The sequence below is a fragment of the Schistocerca piceifrons genome, chromosome 5, assembly GCF_021461385.2.
Source record: "Schistocerca piceifrons isolate TAMUIC-IGC-003096 chromosome 5, iqSchPice1.1, whole genome shotgun sequence".
In the NCBI taxonomy this organism is placed as follows: Eukaryota; Metazoa; Arthropoda; class Insecta; order Orthoptera; family Acrididae; genus Schistocerca; species Schistocerca piceifrons.
In genome coordinates this window covers 161,128,195-161,145,877 of record NC_060142.1, presented here as the reverse complement: position 1 = coordinate 161,145,877, position 17,683 = coordinate 161,128,195, and the positions used below count along the sequence as shown (strand labels likewise).

At 43.2% G+C, this 17,683-nt stretch overlaps 1 protein-coding gene across 1 annotated transcript in view; it reads right to left on the bottom strand.

The window, feature by feature from the left end:
* LOC124798219 (probable cytochrome P450 6a13) overlaps window positions 1–17,683 on the bottom strand; it is a 93,544-nt gene that overhangs the window by 13,612 nt on the left and 62,249 nt on the right. Inside the window, exon 6 of the mRNA XM_047261526.1 lies at window positions 3,698–3,919. Within this exon, the coding sequence (XP_047117482.1) occupies window positions 3,698–3,919 (222 nt within the window). The remainder of the gene's footprint in view (window positions 1–3,697; window positions 3,920–17,683) is intronic.

Sequence of the window (17,683 nt, the reverse complement as noted above, 5' to 3'; positions counted from 1 at the left end):
CGACATAAAACGTAGTGGCGGATTGTTCAGTTTACCTCATCATCATCGCGATGCTGTCTCTCTACGATATTCTGTCTGTCTATTCAATCGGTGCCCTCTGCGCCCACAGACTACGTTTGCGCTTTGCTTGCAGCGCTAATACACATACCAGATGGCAAATTATGAGGCTCCTTCATCTGGAATCTTCCTTCGCCTGTAAATGGCTGCTACACATTGCACTGGCTCATGTAGTAGGTCAGTTTGTGCAGAGTAATAACAACGAGAAAGCTGGACTGTTTATCTTCGCCTACACCAGACGTTAGAAATGAAAACTGCAATTGTAAATCCCGATATTTATGAAATTCCCTCTATAATATGGTTTTTAGTGTCGAAAAATATCTCAAATCAGTCGAAATTCGTTGAAAAACTCGTGATGTATGTGGACCAGATGTGATGAGTGAAGATGTTGAGTGTCAGTTGCGTTGTTTACTTAGGAGTGGAAGAACGAAGTGATCATCTGCAATGAGCAACGAACTAGAACAGAAAATTGACCGAAAAATATCACACGGATATTTCCATTCTGTGCGCATTCTCACACATGAAGGCACATTCATTACATTTAATAATTAAGAAATAATCATGGAGAAAATAATTATTTTGTGCATTCAAAAACAGTCGTTATTACATAGGTTATATGTGGTGTGGTGATTTTGAAAGAAATCGTTTAGAAAAGATATTTATAAAATTATGAAAATGTAATGTTTTTTCTGGCTATCTGTTTTAATTGAAAATCTGTAAACGGCAATGGCACAAATTTAGGGACCTTTTCTTGAGACGAAAGTAATGATTTATTGCTACCTACCATCATAAAAATAGAATATCTAGGTTGCAGCATACGATCACTAGCACGATCTGGGGATTATAGAAATTCCACAGTGCTAAGAAAAATATAAAACTGATTTGAAACACCTGAAGTTCAAGCTGACCGACCAAAAATGTCTTCGTTATTTCAGCAGCGATGATGGTAGGGTACCCCTATGAGCATGTGTGATAATTCATACATACTGTAGGCTTGGCGCATATTTAACCTTGTACTGGAAAAAGCTCCAGTCTTTTTGGGATATTTTAAACACTTTTCAACTTTGAAGTCATCCAGCATGACAACAATAAATAGAAACACAATAAAACGTATTCCAAACTTTGAGGCACTCTCCCAGTTGAGTTTTTCACTAGGTAATAAAGTTATAGGTCAATTTTTAGTATTACAAAAATAGGATAATGTGAGATTACTGCTTATTGCATTTATTTAAGTGAAGCTGCATAAGTTTTTCGCCAGCAGTGATGTTACGTGCATTTCTGGTGAACCATAATCAAATGCAACTAACATTCAGACGTAGGGATGCCATCTGTCCCGATTTCGTAGAGCTCATGCTACTAGTCAGCCATGATTTACTGCACTTGTCCATTATTGGAAACATGGAGTGATGTTACGGGAAACAAGTACAGTGGTGACTGAGCAAAACACATCATACTGTCAATGCTTTCAGTTAAGCTGTACATATTTTCGACCCCAATTACATTCTGACTTCTAATAAGTGGCAGGGCAGCCTGTGTTCTAGGTCGTTCTGTTAGTGTGGCTTGCATTCATTCAGGGGCAAACTTGATCGATTTATGAACCCCTCCCTCTCCTCAACCTATTGTTCTGCTAAGTGGTTTATGAGCCCCTCAGGTGGCCCATAAACCATAGACAGAACAGTGGATTAATGGGAGGGGGTCAAATCAATCACGTTTGCCCCTGAGTGTATGCAACCCACACTAATAAAATCCCTTGAATGCAGTTTGCGCTACTACTATAGTGTCCCGACTTTTGATTTGCCAAAGACAGCAATGCTATTCAGACAGATGATTCTTTTGGAGTAATAGGAGGAAAAAGATTAGTGTTTTGATGGTTCTGGTGAATCTCATCCAATAATATTACAGTTTATCTGCTTTGATGTAGACATACTCAGTAAGTAGTATCTTATTAGGTGGACACAAAAATAGTGACAACCGTTTTAATTATATTCAGTGCTAGTTTTGTAAGACTTGGTACATAAATGAAGGACAAATTCATGTATAATAACTTGATATTGTTGTAATTGTTTGTGTTATGAATAACTGTTACAAGCTATCATTATGACTGTGATATCAAAATCTGTCACAGTAGGGTAAAACTAATGAGGTTTGAACAAACTGTAAGCATCCAACACAGTGCCACAGCTCCCATTACTGTTTGAATGTCATTTGAAATTTTTTCTATATGGCGTTATTAGACCTGTGGTTCCCGGCCTTTCTGAGACCATTATCCCTGAGTGTAATCAGGTCTTAGTTAGTATCCTAGACATAAAACTACCCCCTACTATCATGATAATTGACATTGGTGTGTAACTGTAGAATGAAAAAGAACTTTCTTTCAACATTTTTATTTTTAAAATCACGAAAGATAAATGATATTTCGTTTTTGTAGTGTTTTATTAAACAATGAACTACTGAGTCAGTGAGACAATTGGTACTGCTTATTTCTAACAACTTTTTTTATACAGAATGATACAATTCTTAATGGGATGCGAGTGTTGCCCACAACACCTTCTGAGATAGGAAAGCTAACTATCTGCATTGAGGGTAGATAATTGTTACAAGACATGCTTTCTCTGCAACACTCCTGCCCAAAAAGTCATCTCCTTCGTCCCGACGTCACACCCTCATTTAAAACTAAACAAATTAGAATGAGGACTCTACACTTATTGTTTGTAAATCACTTGACTGCTGGACTCCGTACTTCTGAAATAGCGGGTAGTGGAAAACTTGGGGCTGGCAACCCTTTTGTGTCCAGTCATTGCCACCAATAATAAGATGGTAATGAGAATGATAATAGTGTGTAGGCAACCAGAGAAATTTAGTAGCTGTTACATAGTTACTGTTGTGTCGCACTGCCAATTACTTCATTTATCTATTGCGAAGTAAACAATGAAAAAACGTATGATCCATTGTGGGAATTATCTACAACTCAGAGAAGCCATTTGCGTGGGATATTTAAGCATACATAGTCTGTTTGTCTCCATTTTACCGTCGTAGAATGATGGTACAAAGAACAGAGTATGTATGTGGTGGGTGGATTACGTGAAGATCATGGTATTTATATATTCGTTTCACAAGCTCTAACATCCAAATGTTCAAAATGTAGAAATGTGTGAATTCCTAAGGGACCAAGCTGCTGAGGTCATCGGTCCCTAGACTTACACATTACTTAAACTAACTTATGCTAAGAACAAACACACACACACACACACACATGCCAGAGGGAGGACTTGAACCTCTGGCGGGAGGGGCCGCGCAATCCGTGACATGGCGCCTCAAACCACGCGGAGTTGTAACATCCATCACATTGTTTCACATATTAATGTTAGTATTTGAAAAACAAGTTTAGCTATTGGGAACTTATGTAACCATTATTACAGTGTTATGAAAAGTGATAATAGTAATAATCGTTTAAAATTAATTTAGTTTCGTGACCGAAACAAACCTGAACTCTTTTGTCCTCAGAAAATTTCATTTTACCCCTGAGGGGGTAACTAACCCCGGAGAGGGAGCCACTGCATTAGACGAAGTAGTTGGCTCTGGTCTGAGGAACACCTGTAATAGTAGCTCAGATGAATGGCCGTAGATATTGGCGACTCACCTGCGACGACCTTGTCGAGGTACGACATCTCCGAGATGGCCTCATACGTCAGCTGTCCGTTGTTCTTCTTCATCGTGGCGTCCACCTCCTCCTGTAGTCTCTTCTGTACGTCCGGGTTGAGGGCCAGCTCGTACAGCGCAAAGCTCATTGTCGTCGACGACGTTTCGAAGCCAGCGAGGAAGAAAAGAAACGCCTGTGCTGCTACATCATCCAGTGACAGTTCTGAGAAGGAAACAGAAAAAGCAACCCATTATAACCTCAATATTAGACTGACATGTTTTTACTGGTTACACTGGTATGTTGCTTGGACACTGTTATCAACTTCCATTTATTATGTGGAGTGTTGAGCTTTCAGTACCTTTGAATTTTGCAGAGTCTTAGATAGTTTGTATTATTTGTAAGGTAAAGAAAGTAAGTGGTTTTGTAAATGAACCTATTAATTAGGAAGCGTTCACTGCTGGGTACTGTATTTGCATTAGTGTGGAGATGACATGGTTTTTTGAGCACTGAAAAAATACTTATTGACCTAGCACGAATACAGGATAACCAGAGAATTCTGAAACTGAGCTGTGAACCGAGTGGCAAATATTTTCTTTGGAAAATACCACTGTAATCAACTAACTATCAATCTGCCACTAGCAGATAAGCAGAAGCCATCCATTATAAATGAGGAAGCACCAGCATTTTTATGTCTAATTTACTTATTTAAATTTAGCTGTCATCATCATGAATAGCATTAAGCAATTTAGTAATAGTTCATCCTTAATACGGTATACACATTAAGTTGCTATTATTTCTTCGTCTTTTGTTAATATATATCTCGATTCAGTCCGTATCCCTGAAGGTACTCATTCTTGATGGTATCCACGGAACACGATGAATTCAGTTTAACTAAAGTAATAACTGACTGTGCGGACAAAAATCCACCGTTGCCCGCTGATCGTAATAATGTCTGAAGAGATAAAATGAAAACGAAATGATCGTATGGCATTGTTGACCGGGAGGCCCCATTCGGGGACGTTCGGCCGCTGTATCGCAAGTCCTTTTTAGTTGACGCCACTTCGGCCACTTGCTAGTCAATGATGATGAAAGACACACAACACCCAGTCATCACGAGGCAGAGAAAAATCCCTAACCCCGCCGGGAATCGAACCCGGGACCCCGAGCGCGGAAAGCGAGAACGGTACCGCAAGACCACGAGCTGCGGACCTGAAGAAATAGATTAGCTGGCTTCGTTGAATTCGCTACCCACCGCAAACGTGCTGAGAGCACAACAATGGAACTTACTCATACGCTGCTGAGAATTTTGCGCCAAAAATTGAACAGCGAATAACGCCTGCCTTAGATTTGATGTAAGTAAGTCGTGAATTGAATGTTACAATTATTACTGTCCTGTATATTAATACCCAGATGAGAGTGTCACAGGCTCATATGATCATGTTATTTACGTATTCTCCATAAAAGTCGTCGCTAGTCATCGAGGCTCAGTTCGAAGAGGAACTGAAGACAATTCTACTCCAGTCAATGAGATTTCAGCCGAATATCTGTCCGGAGACGCCCCGAACAACAGTGGGATACCGACTTGACTGTCATCCATCATACGGCCTGACAACCAAGAGTGATGGTCCGGGGTGCAATTTGTTTTCACAGCAGGATCCATTTGGTTGTCATCCGCGGCACCACTACGGCACAGGGGTACGTCGACGATATTATGCGCCCCGTTTGCTTCCCCTTCATGGCAAGCCAACCTGGGCTTACATTTCTGCAAGATAATGACCGCCCGCACACGGCGAGAGTTTGTCTTCGTGCGAGCAAGGTCGCTGGATCGCTCCCCCATTGAGCGCGTTTGGAGCACTAAAGACAGGGCCCTCAAATCAGCTAGGGATTTAGTCGATCTAAACCACCAATTTGACAGAACTACATCCAGTAACACTATCAATCAATCTACGTCTACATTTATACTCCGCAAGCAACCCAACGGTGTGTGGCGGAGGGCACTTTACGTGCCACTGTCATTACCTCCCTTTCCTGTTCCAGTCGCGTATGGTTTGCGGGAAGAACGACTGCCGGAAAGCCCACGTGCGCGCTCGAATCTCCCTAATTTTACATTCGTGATCCCCTCGGGAGGTATAAGTAGGGGGAAGTAATATATTCGATACCTCATCCAGAAACGCACCCTCTCGAAAGATGGACGGCAAGCTACACCGCGATGCAGAGCGCCTCTCTTGCAGAGTCTACCACTTGAGTTTGCTAAACATCTCCGTAACGCTATCACGCTTACCAAATAACCCTGTGACGAAACGCGCCGCTCTTCTTTGGATCTTCTCTATCTCCTTCGTCAAGCCGATCTGGTACGGATCCCACACTGATGAGCAGTACTCAAGTATAGGTCGAACAAGTGTTTTGAAGCCACCTCCTTTGTTGATGGACTACATTTTCTAAGGACTCTCCCAATGAATCTCAACCTGGCACCTGCCTTACCAGCAATTAATTTTATATGATCATTCCACTTCAATTCGTTCCACACGCATACTCCCAGATAATTTACAGAAGTAACTGCTGCCAGTGTTTGTTCCGCTATCATATAATCATACAATAAAGGATCCTTCTATGTATTCGCAGTACATTACATTTGTCTATGTTAAGGGTCAGTTGCCACTCCCTGCACCAAGTGCCTATCCGCTGCAGATCTTCCTGTATTTCGCTGCAATTTTCTAATGCTGCATCTTCTCTTTACACTACAGCATCATCCGCGAAAAGCCGCATGGAACTCCCGACACTATCTACTAGGTCATTTATATATATTGTGAAAGGCAATGGTCCCATAACACTCCCCTGTGGCACGCCAGAGGTTACTTTAACGTCTGTAGACGTCTCTACATTGAGAACAACATGCTGTGTTGTGTTTGCTAAAAACTCTTCAATCCAGCCACACAGCTGGTCTGATATTCCGCAAGCCAAGCCGAATAATTGCTTGCATAAGGGTCAGAGGAGAACCAACTCGTTACTGACTTGCTCAGTTTGTTGAGCGCTTTCTCTTGAATATATCATACAATTTTTTCTGAAATTGTAATCGTTTGTTTGTACTTGTACATCACATCTATCGATTTCTGTGCCATTTGGATAATACCTTCCTGGAGCACCGATTTTTCTTGGAATGTGTTTAGCTAAGAAAAAGTTTAAGAACTTTTTCTTTGACGGAGGACGATCTGTTAGCACTAATTTTAAAAGAAAAGGGAATCCACTTCCACGCTCACGGGATTTAAATTTGCAGATCTTACCAAGAGACTAAGGAATGGTAACTAATGCTTGAGGGATAGGTAGGTGTGGGGGCATATGATATGCCGCCTGTGTACAGAAATGTTCTCGAAATGGCCCTGTTTGAGGCATTGATCATTAAATTTCACACTTTCGGCGTATTTTATCAGCAGCTCAAGGTAGCTGAAATATGACGTTTTTGAATACTTAACGAAGTATGGGGCACCACTTTAACACAACATACTGGGATTTTCCTAGCCAAGCCAAACGCACGATCCTAGTACATCAAAGGACCAACATGAAGTATAATCAACAATAAAATATTAATAACAGCATGATAGCGCAGTGCTGCTTGTGGATCAATTTCATTACTAATCTGGCCGCTAATAGTTACAATATGTGTCCAACTCCCACTGATGTCGCTGCACTGCCCAAGCAGGGTCACACGCCGTCATTGGCGTGTTTTGTAAGACTTTTTTGTGGAGTTGTTAGTGGGTAGACGCATCTGGAAAGTGCTCTGACGTTGCTCAGAACGGCGTAGTTAATGTTGCACTAAAACTCCTTTGTCGCAGTTCAGATGTAGTAGTGTTATGCGACAAGCAGTTAACAACACGCTAAGTGCTCGGAAAACGTTAACGTAATCGTGTTCATAAATGGTTAAAGTTTTAGCCTCGCCTCTTCACTCTGATTAACCCAGTGACGACTTTGTACTACAATGTTATGCGCTTTCCAAATCTAACACTCCCATGGTAATGTCTGTTGCAAATGTTGTGTAGATAATAGAGAGAGTGACCGAAGTCAATAACTCACCATAGAAATACGAAACAACCCAGATTTTCCCCGAGTGTGAAGTGGAAACAATTAATTAGACACTTCCGTCAAGTTGTGAGACCTGAGTTTCTCCTGACGTATACAACTTTCAAGTAACTTCCCGGAATTCAGCCAGGTAACAATTTCAGCGACCACCGATATTTCGGCGGGAGAACACCCCGCCATTTCAAGGCAACTGCAACGGACAGGCGACGTACATGCAAATTTAAAACCTAGGTTCTAGGACTGATGCAGGAAAGATCAACACATACACCGAACACCAGTGCCACCAAAGATAACCAAAGTCAGAGCTGTTGTAGTCTCACTATCGATAGCTCTGACTTTGGTCATCTTAAGTGGCACTGGTATTCAGTGTGTGTGTGTTATCTTCCCTGCATCAGTCCGAGAACCGAGGTTTTAAATTTGCATGTACGTCGCCTGTCCGTTGCAGTTGCCTTGAAAATGGCGGGGTGTTCTCCCGCCGAAACATCGGCGGTCGCTGAAAGTGTTACCTGGCTGAATTCCCAGAAGTTATTTGAAAGTTCTGTCTAGTTCTTTGTGAGTTTAGTAAAGCTGTAAAGGCTGCATTCGAAGCTACAGACATATGCGTAGTCAACTGTGAGAGTGGCACTAGAGAACTTGTGTGTACAGAATATGATTGTGCCAGCGGGTTTTTATCGTTTTCTGAAAGGTTTAAATCATGATGGGCTTTGCGTTTCGGAATCAGAAAACTCTGAAGACTGTCTGCTTTCTGGTCATTTGACAAAAGAGAGCATACCGAATGAAACTTGAACGGAAACATCACTGACATCTTACCGCACGCCTCTCCACTTCACCCCTCCGACGAATCATTACCAATCGCATCTGAAGAATCAACTACTCAGTCTGTGAATGGAAGAGGGTTTGATGAGTCACATGCCAGGAGTAAACAGGCTGCACTGCTCGATATGGCTCACCAGAATTACTACTTTCTACAGAGTTACTGTTTACTGCAGCATTTAAAATTACGCTTAGTGCTCAACTAAAGTGAGTATTGGCAACTAATACATTCTCATAGCATCTTGCAAGCGGTTGATGTGCAGGCCGACAACAATAGCTTGAAACCAAGTGTTGCCACTGGCACTTTCCCTCATTGGTCGCCCAATTTCTGTTAAGTATGTTAATACACGATAGCGCTCGCATGAATCAAAGTAACGACTTACAAGAAGAGCTGTGGATTCGTTTTCAGACACCTGGAAAAATGGAACTCCTATGCGCAAGTGCCGCGCGGGATTAGCCGAGTGGTCTACGGCGCTGCAGTCATGGACTGTGCGGCTGATCCCGGCGCAGGTTCGAGTCCTCCCTCGGGCATGGGTGTGTGTTTGTCCTTAGGATAATTTAGGTTAAGTAGTGTGTAAGCTTAGGGACTGGTGACCTTAGCAGTTAAGTCCCATAAGATTTCATACACATCTAAACATTTTTTATGCGCAAGTGCGACGTAGATTTTCAATGATAAGCAAAATTTGGATCAAACATCCAGAAATGCAAACCAAATGCCTGGCTATGATGGAGTACAACATTTCTATCTGTATTAACCGCCCTGTCTGGAGGAGAAACACAAACGTAGAAGAAACAATGACGATCGGGCATATTGCGTATCTGCACATAGACCAGAACTTAAATTCGAAAGCGAATGCTGGAGATTTTCTCAAATGACTGTGTTAAGCAAAATTTGCTCTGTATACGATAACTAACGAAAAAATCAGCAAATTGCACTGCATTACACTCTTCCAATCATTAATGTCATAAGGAATAATTTTTGAGGCAATTCCACACTTATACCGAAACATGCTATATGGATACCGTCCTTGTGTCATATGCAGGCAATTATTTTAAAAAACTTGACTTATTAACAACCTCACAATACATTTAGTCTCTTGATAAATTTAAGTGAAGAACCAGACAATCGGAAAATAATAGTAGTATTCATAAAATAACGCTAGGACTAAAAATAGCGTAGACTTTCCGTAGGTTAACTGTAGCGTTCAACAGAAAGAAGCAATGTTTGCAACTATAAAAACATATCTGGATATCTCTCTTGCGAAGTAAAAGTAATGGTGGACAAAGCTTTAGAAACAAATCGAAAGAATTTCTGTATGAGAACTGTTTATGCTTCACAGACGAATTACTGAATGGTTATTACCGTTGAGGACATCGCTAGCGACACGTATCGCTGGCCAGACAACAGAGGAACACCTGCTAGCGAGTCAAAGAGAGCAGTGCACTGTTAGTCATTATATGATGTAGACATATTGAAGTATCGTGCTTTGTGAATAAAGCATATTCGCTATAAACAGTGTCGGCTCCGTTATTAGGACGTTCTCCGTCACCCGGTAGTGAAATACATCCATAGTTTTGACCCCACATCAACCTTGAAGTGGGTTGAACAAGTTTTCGTTAGAATCGTTTTACTGCACATTATCAATCCGGCCATCTTTTGTTGTCAATATAGCTCTGCCAGCTCCACGGAACATCGCATCTGGGATTAACGCGAGTAAAGTGTACTGACAGTGCAATTACTGGGTGTACCATCGACCTGTAATAAAACATGAGTTTACCATGGCTAAGAGAGTAATGTTAGCAACCAACACAATTCCTACTATGCTATGACAATGGCGGCAAACAGACAACTTGTTGCTGTACTTCAAACAGGAACCTACCGCAAATTTACAATGACGTGCACAAAAGTAGCAAGCAGAATTTATTTCAAACAGTGATGAGCTTCTCAAGCCATCTCGACACCCTCACCATGTAATGTGACTGGACGTTCACCACTTCCTACGCACCTACACAATTGGATGGGTACTACGAAAATTCGGGAGCTGTTTCCTACCAACCCACGATCTCGGAACGGTCTCTCGTTAGTGATACTTGCTTGGCCTACCGTAACTGGGCCACAATACCTACCTCACAGACTCAGCTCCCAGCTTAAACTGCAACCGTTTCGAGCAAAACGGCCCACTTTATGGTTCGCCACTGTTGAGTATGTATTCAGTTCGTTACGCATTTCATATGAAGATACTCCTTTTGATACCCTCATTTGCAATTTGTCATTTCGCAAAACACGTTGGCCTAATCAGTGACGTTATATTAGCACTGTCTACCTGCAACTAGTACGACGCAGCCAAATTCGCACTTTTACGACGGTTCTCATGGACAATGATTCGAGACAGTTAAAACAAGCTACCCATGACTGACAGTTGGCGATGACTTCGAGCTACGCTAACATTAACCTCTTGCCGGATGCTGCCCTTCGGACACTCTTGGCTGTTAAAATTCCGCCACAACTACATCTGGCAATAATATCACACAAAACTGAATCCCTGAAAAAATGGTTTGCTCTGTTGGACTGCTAGAAAATTCACACCACGAATAACTCCACACCACACAATATGCGACCACAACTGGGCTCCCTGCCAAGCGCCCCCACTCGATTCTCCACGACTACGAACGATGAGGACGTCACCACCCAACATGTCAAAAGAGCAACTGGCAGCCCACAGACCACAGCAACCTTGCAACAAGGCCACAGCACCTCAGACACCTCAAGGTCGTAGCTATGCTTGTACCATTTTCAGTTTGGCGCTATCACTCGTAACTGTCACGTCCCATATGCGTTCCTGAACTCCAGATGCAGGCTGCAATAGGTGGGCCGGCTCGCATTGTACTGTCAAGGGCCCCGCAGTCACTACAGGTGACTCAAGCACACACCCCTTCAACCACACATCTGGGAGGCCAACAGTACATCTTTTGCCTCAATGAAGGAAAGAACTTCTTTGTGTGCACACCAGATGTGACATTAGCACAGTACCAAAGGAGAGCACATCAACGTTCGACAAATAATGTCAGCACTACAACTTCAAATGGTTAATAATTTATGGATCTACCACACACAACTTACAACTGTGACTCATTACCGACTCACATGGACCCTTTATGCCACAGACGTGACAGAATAGATAGTGGGAACTGACTTCCTGAATCACCTGCATCTCTCTGGACATACAATGTGCTTCACTTCTGCACCGCATCCCAGGACTTTTCGCTCTGACAACCCCATTCCAACACAACACAACACGCTGACCATCCATGCAGAAGGACGCCTATTTTGAGTACATTAACACTCTGAGGCAGTGTCTAACAACGGAAGAAAACTACTGCCGGCACATCAGCTCTACAATGGCTGCTGAGCAGTTTCTGAAGCACTCCGCAAGAACACAGTTCTCTGAGGACTCATCTGTTGTACTTGCATCAACACACAAGCACCTCAAGGTCATCTCAAGCACCTGCTACTCTGACGAATGTGAGAGAGAGCACTTGACCTTGCTCTCACCGACCAACCATGCACCTCCACCCACACATCCAGCAATTACACGGCCAACGAATCAGCACAACCAAAGGTTAGTGCAGCAAACTCTGCCTCGACGTGCAGCGCTTTGGACATAGATTTCACAACCCTTATTACTCAACCTCACACAAAGGTGTAAGCTTGTGCGATACGTAATTAACGGCATGGTGCATCGTATACTATCAACCGCCGGATCGCCAGCACATCACAAGGTGTACCAACTGGCCTCCGCTAACTTCCGTGCCACTAAGGTGATCATTGATGAACTGTTACAGGCAGGCATAGTTCACCGTCCAACACCCATGGGTGTCGCTGATCAAATTAGTAACGAAGAAAAATGGAACCTCCAGACTGTATGGTGACTATAGTCTAAGACGGCTGCCTGGTATCCAACACACACGAGTTCATGCACTCACTAGTGGGTGACACTTCATTCAGTGCGACTGACTGTAAAGAAGATTACCTACAAATCCCCACACACCAAGACAATATCATAAAAATTGGGATTATCACACTGTTATGTCTCTTTGAGTATCTTTTCATGCCATATGGGTAGAAGAATGCAGCTCAGATGCGGCAGGTCTTCATTTATGGGATACTTCTTCGGTATGATTTCTGCTACGCCTATTTGGATAACGTTTTCCATTTTTCAGCTATTCCCCAAAAGCCAGAACTGACACCTGGAACAAGTTCTCACTGCCTTAAAAGATGGAGGTGCGTTGATCAATAAGGACACTGATCAGTTACAGAAGACGTAAGTTACCTTCATCTGGCACATAGGTGCCTCTGCAAGGATCAGACTGACCCCAGGCCTAATCAACAACGTAAGACAGCTTCCCCCCCCCCCCCCCCCCTACAATTATACAATTATGATGAGCTCCATCGATTCTTAGGAATTTTGAACTTTTACCGACATCACCTGCTACAAACAGCGGCTTTAGAAGCAGCCCTCACCATCATATTTGCAGGATCTAACAAGGAAGTTAGAAGGAGGACTCAGTGGACTGCAAAGACGAACGATGAATTCGTAATAACGAAAGATTGCCTTGCACGAGCAGTCACGTTGGTGCATCCCATTTCAGACACGCGCTCACAGACATCACTGACACAAGCGCCACTGATATTGGCGCCGTACTGCAACAGCTAATGGCTGGAGACGCTCAGCCCACTATAATTCTTCGCATGGAAACTTATATCCCCTTAGTTAAAATAGCCATCCTTTGACCGAGAACTTCTCACTATTTACGAGGCAGAGTGAGATACTTCTGTGAAGATACTGAAGGATGACAGACCATAAACCACTTGTCGATGCCATACAGCATCCGTGAAAGGACATCAGCCCCTAGAGCTACCGACACATGGATCTTGTTGCTCAGTACCCTATGGGTTTCCGCCACCTACACGGGGCTGACAATTTCTCGCTGGTGAGTGAATGTCATCTCCTTCCAATTCGATTATGAGAAGGTAGCCATCGACCAGTGCAGCGATGCAAGCATAGCAGAACTGATATAAAAAAGACGCTACCGGCTTACAGATAGAATGTCCCAGTCCGGTGGCTGAAACGACGATCCTTTGTGGCATCTCTCTCAACAGCATATGGCCCTTCGTGCCACAAACAATGTATCATGCAGTTTTCGAACAACTCTACAGCCAGTCCCTTCAGGGCATCAGACGGCCAGTCTGCATCATTATAGACTGCTTTGTGTGACCCAGCATCAAGTCAGAGTGCCACACCTGGACACAGGCATGTGCACCATGCCAATGTGATAAAGTCGGAAGACATGCATAACCATGATTACGTCATTTTTAAATTCCAAAATCTCGCTTCTGCCATGTACACATTGATCTCGTTACCTTTCTCTCAGAGCCAGAGGGCTTCAAGTATAAATTCTTAACGATAGAGTGCCGCAGTGGATGGGAGTGGCCCCCTTCAAGGGCATTACAGCAAAGTCTACTGCCTGTGCCGTTGTAGAAATGTGGATAGTGCTTTTCGGCACAACAGACGTCATAACAACAGATAAGCGTCAGCAGTTTGAGTTGGAACGGTTTGTCGCACTGTGTAACCTCTCTGGAAACAATGCAATAGCTCTACAGTCTATCACCCCCGAGTAATGGGCTAGTCGAGACGTGGCATACGATTCTCATTGTCACCGTTATGTGCCATGGCAGGTTGTGAAACGAAGCATTAAAATCGGTACTATTCAGCAGGCGTCTGAACCACTTTCAAGGAGGATTTGCAAATGTCCGTCACCGAGATACTATACGTAGAATTTCTGTTACTTCTTACAGATTTTGTTCTACCCATTCAAGACCCGGAGCAAATGGACCTACCTGCACTGGTTCAGCAGGTAAAGTACCACATTACACATATCCAAGTGCCACCTCCCGTCCACACTTGGGAGTCCAAGATCTTTGTAGACAAAAAGTGGTTCGACACTATGAACACATCATGCTACAGGATGACATGGTCCAGGTGATGCTGCAGGACATTTCAAATTTCTCAAGAGAGGCACACATGCATCTGACATTCTGGTAAAAGGGGATGTACGTAAATCTGGTCAAAAATTTTGAAATTTTTTTTTTCACTAGATGGTTCTGTAGTATGTTAGAAATATTGCCTGCAGCTTTCAGAGTTTAATTCGTGCTACAAATGATGTAACAGGTACCTTGTTTCAACCTAGGCGCAGTGACATGTCTCCTTTGCTCCACGATTCTGTTATTGTTTGCGTTATTTTATTATTTCCTGTCATCACAAAAGACATCTGTGAGCTCATTTAAGATGCGATTAATTACGATCTATTAAAGAAATCTACACGTGTTGGGACACACTACCTGAATGCAAGCTATAATAAGCTCATTTTGAAGAAACACCTGGAGATAACATTTTGTGCATCTACTACTGCTAAAATTTACTCATATGATGATTGTCTGATGTTCAGCGATGGTAACAATCCAAGAGCCAGGACCCTTTTGGGACTAGGGTTTGATTCAGTTTGCTTCACAGAAATCTGTTGAAGAAGACTGATGTGTGTAATGTTAGTCCTGAAATGTCAGCGGAGGATATTACCAAAAACGGCATGCCAAAAGGATCAGAATAGAAGAAAAGAGGTACATCAAGATCAAAAAGACCAAGTTTATGGTCATAATCCACATTAAGGTACTTGTTTGTGGCAAAAATGCAACATTCATTTTTCAGTGTATAAGGAACATTTTCTGCTGAACCATTGCATATAAAAAGGTGAAATTTGCTGCAGACTTTGCATATACTACACCACAGCTTCCTCTGCTACAGAAGTGTCAGAGTGCATCTCTGTCAAATTTACTTAAATTTTTATGAAGTAAAAATTGCTATATATTATACACATAAATTTAAAAAATTCTTGTGAGAGTTCCTAGACTGATATTAAGACACTGTTACTCAGGCTTCTTTATCTAACTAATAAGAACAGCCGATTACATTTTGAAAGTAAAAAGTAAAGTAACCATTGAGAAAATGTTCCTCATGTGATGTAATGTTTGTAAAAGTATACAGCAGCATCCTGATATAATTATTTGACAAAAAGTTGAAACTACAGATTATAGTCAATAACATTATGACAACCTGAGTAAAATTTGCTTCAATTACCTCCCAAACAGTAAAAGTTACATTAGCTTACAGATGTTCATGTATTTTCTCAAACGTCACTCCTGAATGACAAACGAACGACTGTCCCAGTTAACCGCTTGAAATCAGCATGGGATATCCGGGAGAATATCGCCCTGAATGCCACAAAAACGACGGCTACAACCAGCCACTACGCAATGCGCAGGCGGCCAACCCCAATGTGGCACACCCTGTTATCATTAGGTTCGACCTCAGAGACTTCATCTCGAACGACAGTACCGTCAAACTCATTGTAACGATCTATGCCTCTCTGTCTGGAAAGATGACAATATGATACGGGATGCTCCGTTTATCCGTCGGCTCAGCCACATGTACGTACTACCCAGTGACATCGACTATGCGTCCATATCATCCCGCCTTTCAACAGATAGCATCCTAACCGTCACTTTCCCGAGGCCTCTAGCACGATCACAATCTACACCTCCACTACAGGTTGGGGCAGATTCTATTGCAGAGACTACCCAACTGCCGCCACTCTCTTCATCCTCAGCCACACCACCAGAGTGCCAGTACGCCACTGCTAGCCTATCAACTGGCAGCACCACCAGCGCCACACACAACACGACTATGAGAAGCGGCCCAGCTGTGTCCTGCATTGCAGCCAGCAATGACACGGCTTCTCACGCACACTTGCTTTCGCCAATACTGCCAAACGCCGACGACCCCGTTCACATTTCTCCTTCACTGCTCCTCACTACGGGGGGAGGGTAGGGGGTGGGGAGCGACACTATATGGGAATATCGATAGCGCCACGCGTCACTGGCCAAAGAGCACAGGAATTATTGGCGAGTGAAAGAAAGCATTGCACTCTGAGCTATGATACGATGTAGACTTGTTGACGTATCGCGCTTTCTGAATAAAGTACACTACTGGCCATTAAAATTGCTACACCAAGAAGAAATGCAGATGATAAACGGGTATTCATTGGACAAATATATTATACTAGAACTGACACGTGATTACATTTTCACGCAGTTTGGGTGCATAGATCCTGAGAAATCACTACCCAGAACAACCACCTCTGGCCATAATAACGGCCTTGATACGCCTGGGCATTGAGTCAAACAGAGCTTGGATGGCGTGTACAGGTACAGCTGCCATGAAGCTTCAACACAGAACTGACTAGAGTATTGTGACAAGCCAGTTGCTCGGCAACCATTGACCAGGCATTTTCAATTGGTGAAAAATCTGGAGAACGTGCTGGCCAGGACAGCAGTCAAACATTTCCTGTATGCAGAAAGGAGCGTACAGGACCTGAAACATGCGATCGTGCGTTATCCTACTGAAATGTAGGGTTTCGCAGGGATCGAATGAAGGGTAGAGTCACGGGTCGTAACACATCTGAAATGTAACGACCACTGTTCAAAGTGCCATCAATGTGAATAAGAGGTGACCGAGACGTGTAACCAATGGCACCCCATACCATCACGCCGGGTGATACGCCAGTATGGCGATGACGAATACACGCTTCCAATGTGCGCTCACCGCGATGTCGCCAAACACGGATGTGACCCTCATGATGCTGTAAACAGAACCTGGATTCATCCGAAAAAATGACGTTTTACCGTTCGTGCACCCAGGTTTGTCGTTGAGTACACCATCGCAGGCGCTCCTGTCTGTGATGCAGCGTCAATGGTAACCGCAGCAATGGTCTCCGAGCTGATAGTCCATGCTGCTGCAAACGTCGTCGAACTGTTCGTGCAGATGGTTGCTGTCTTGCAAACGTCCCCATCTGTTGACTCAAGGATTGAGACGTGGCTGCACGATGCGTTACAGCCATGCGGATAAGATGCCTGTCATCTCGACTGCTCGTAAAATTTCGCGTCTGTAGCACGTCATCTTCGTGGTGTAACAATTTTAATGACCA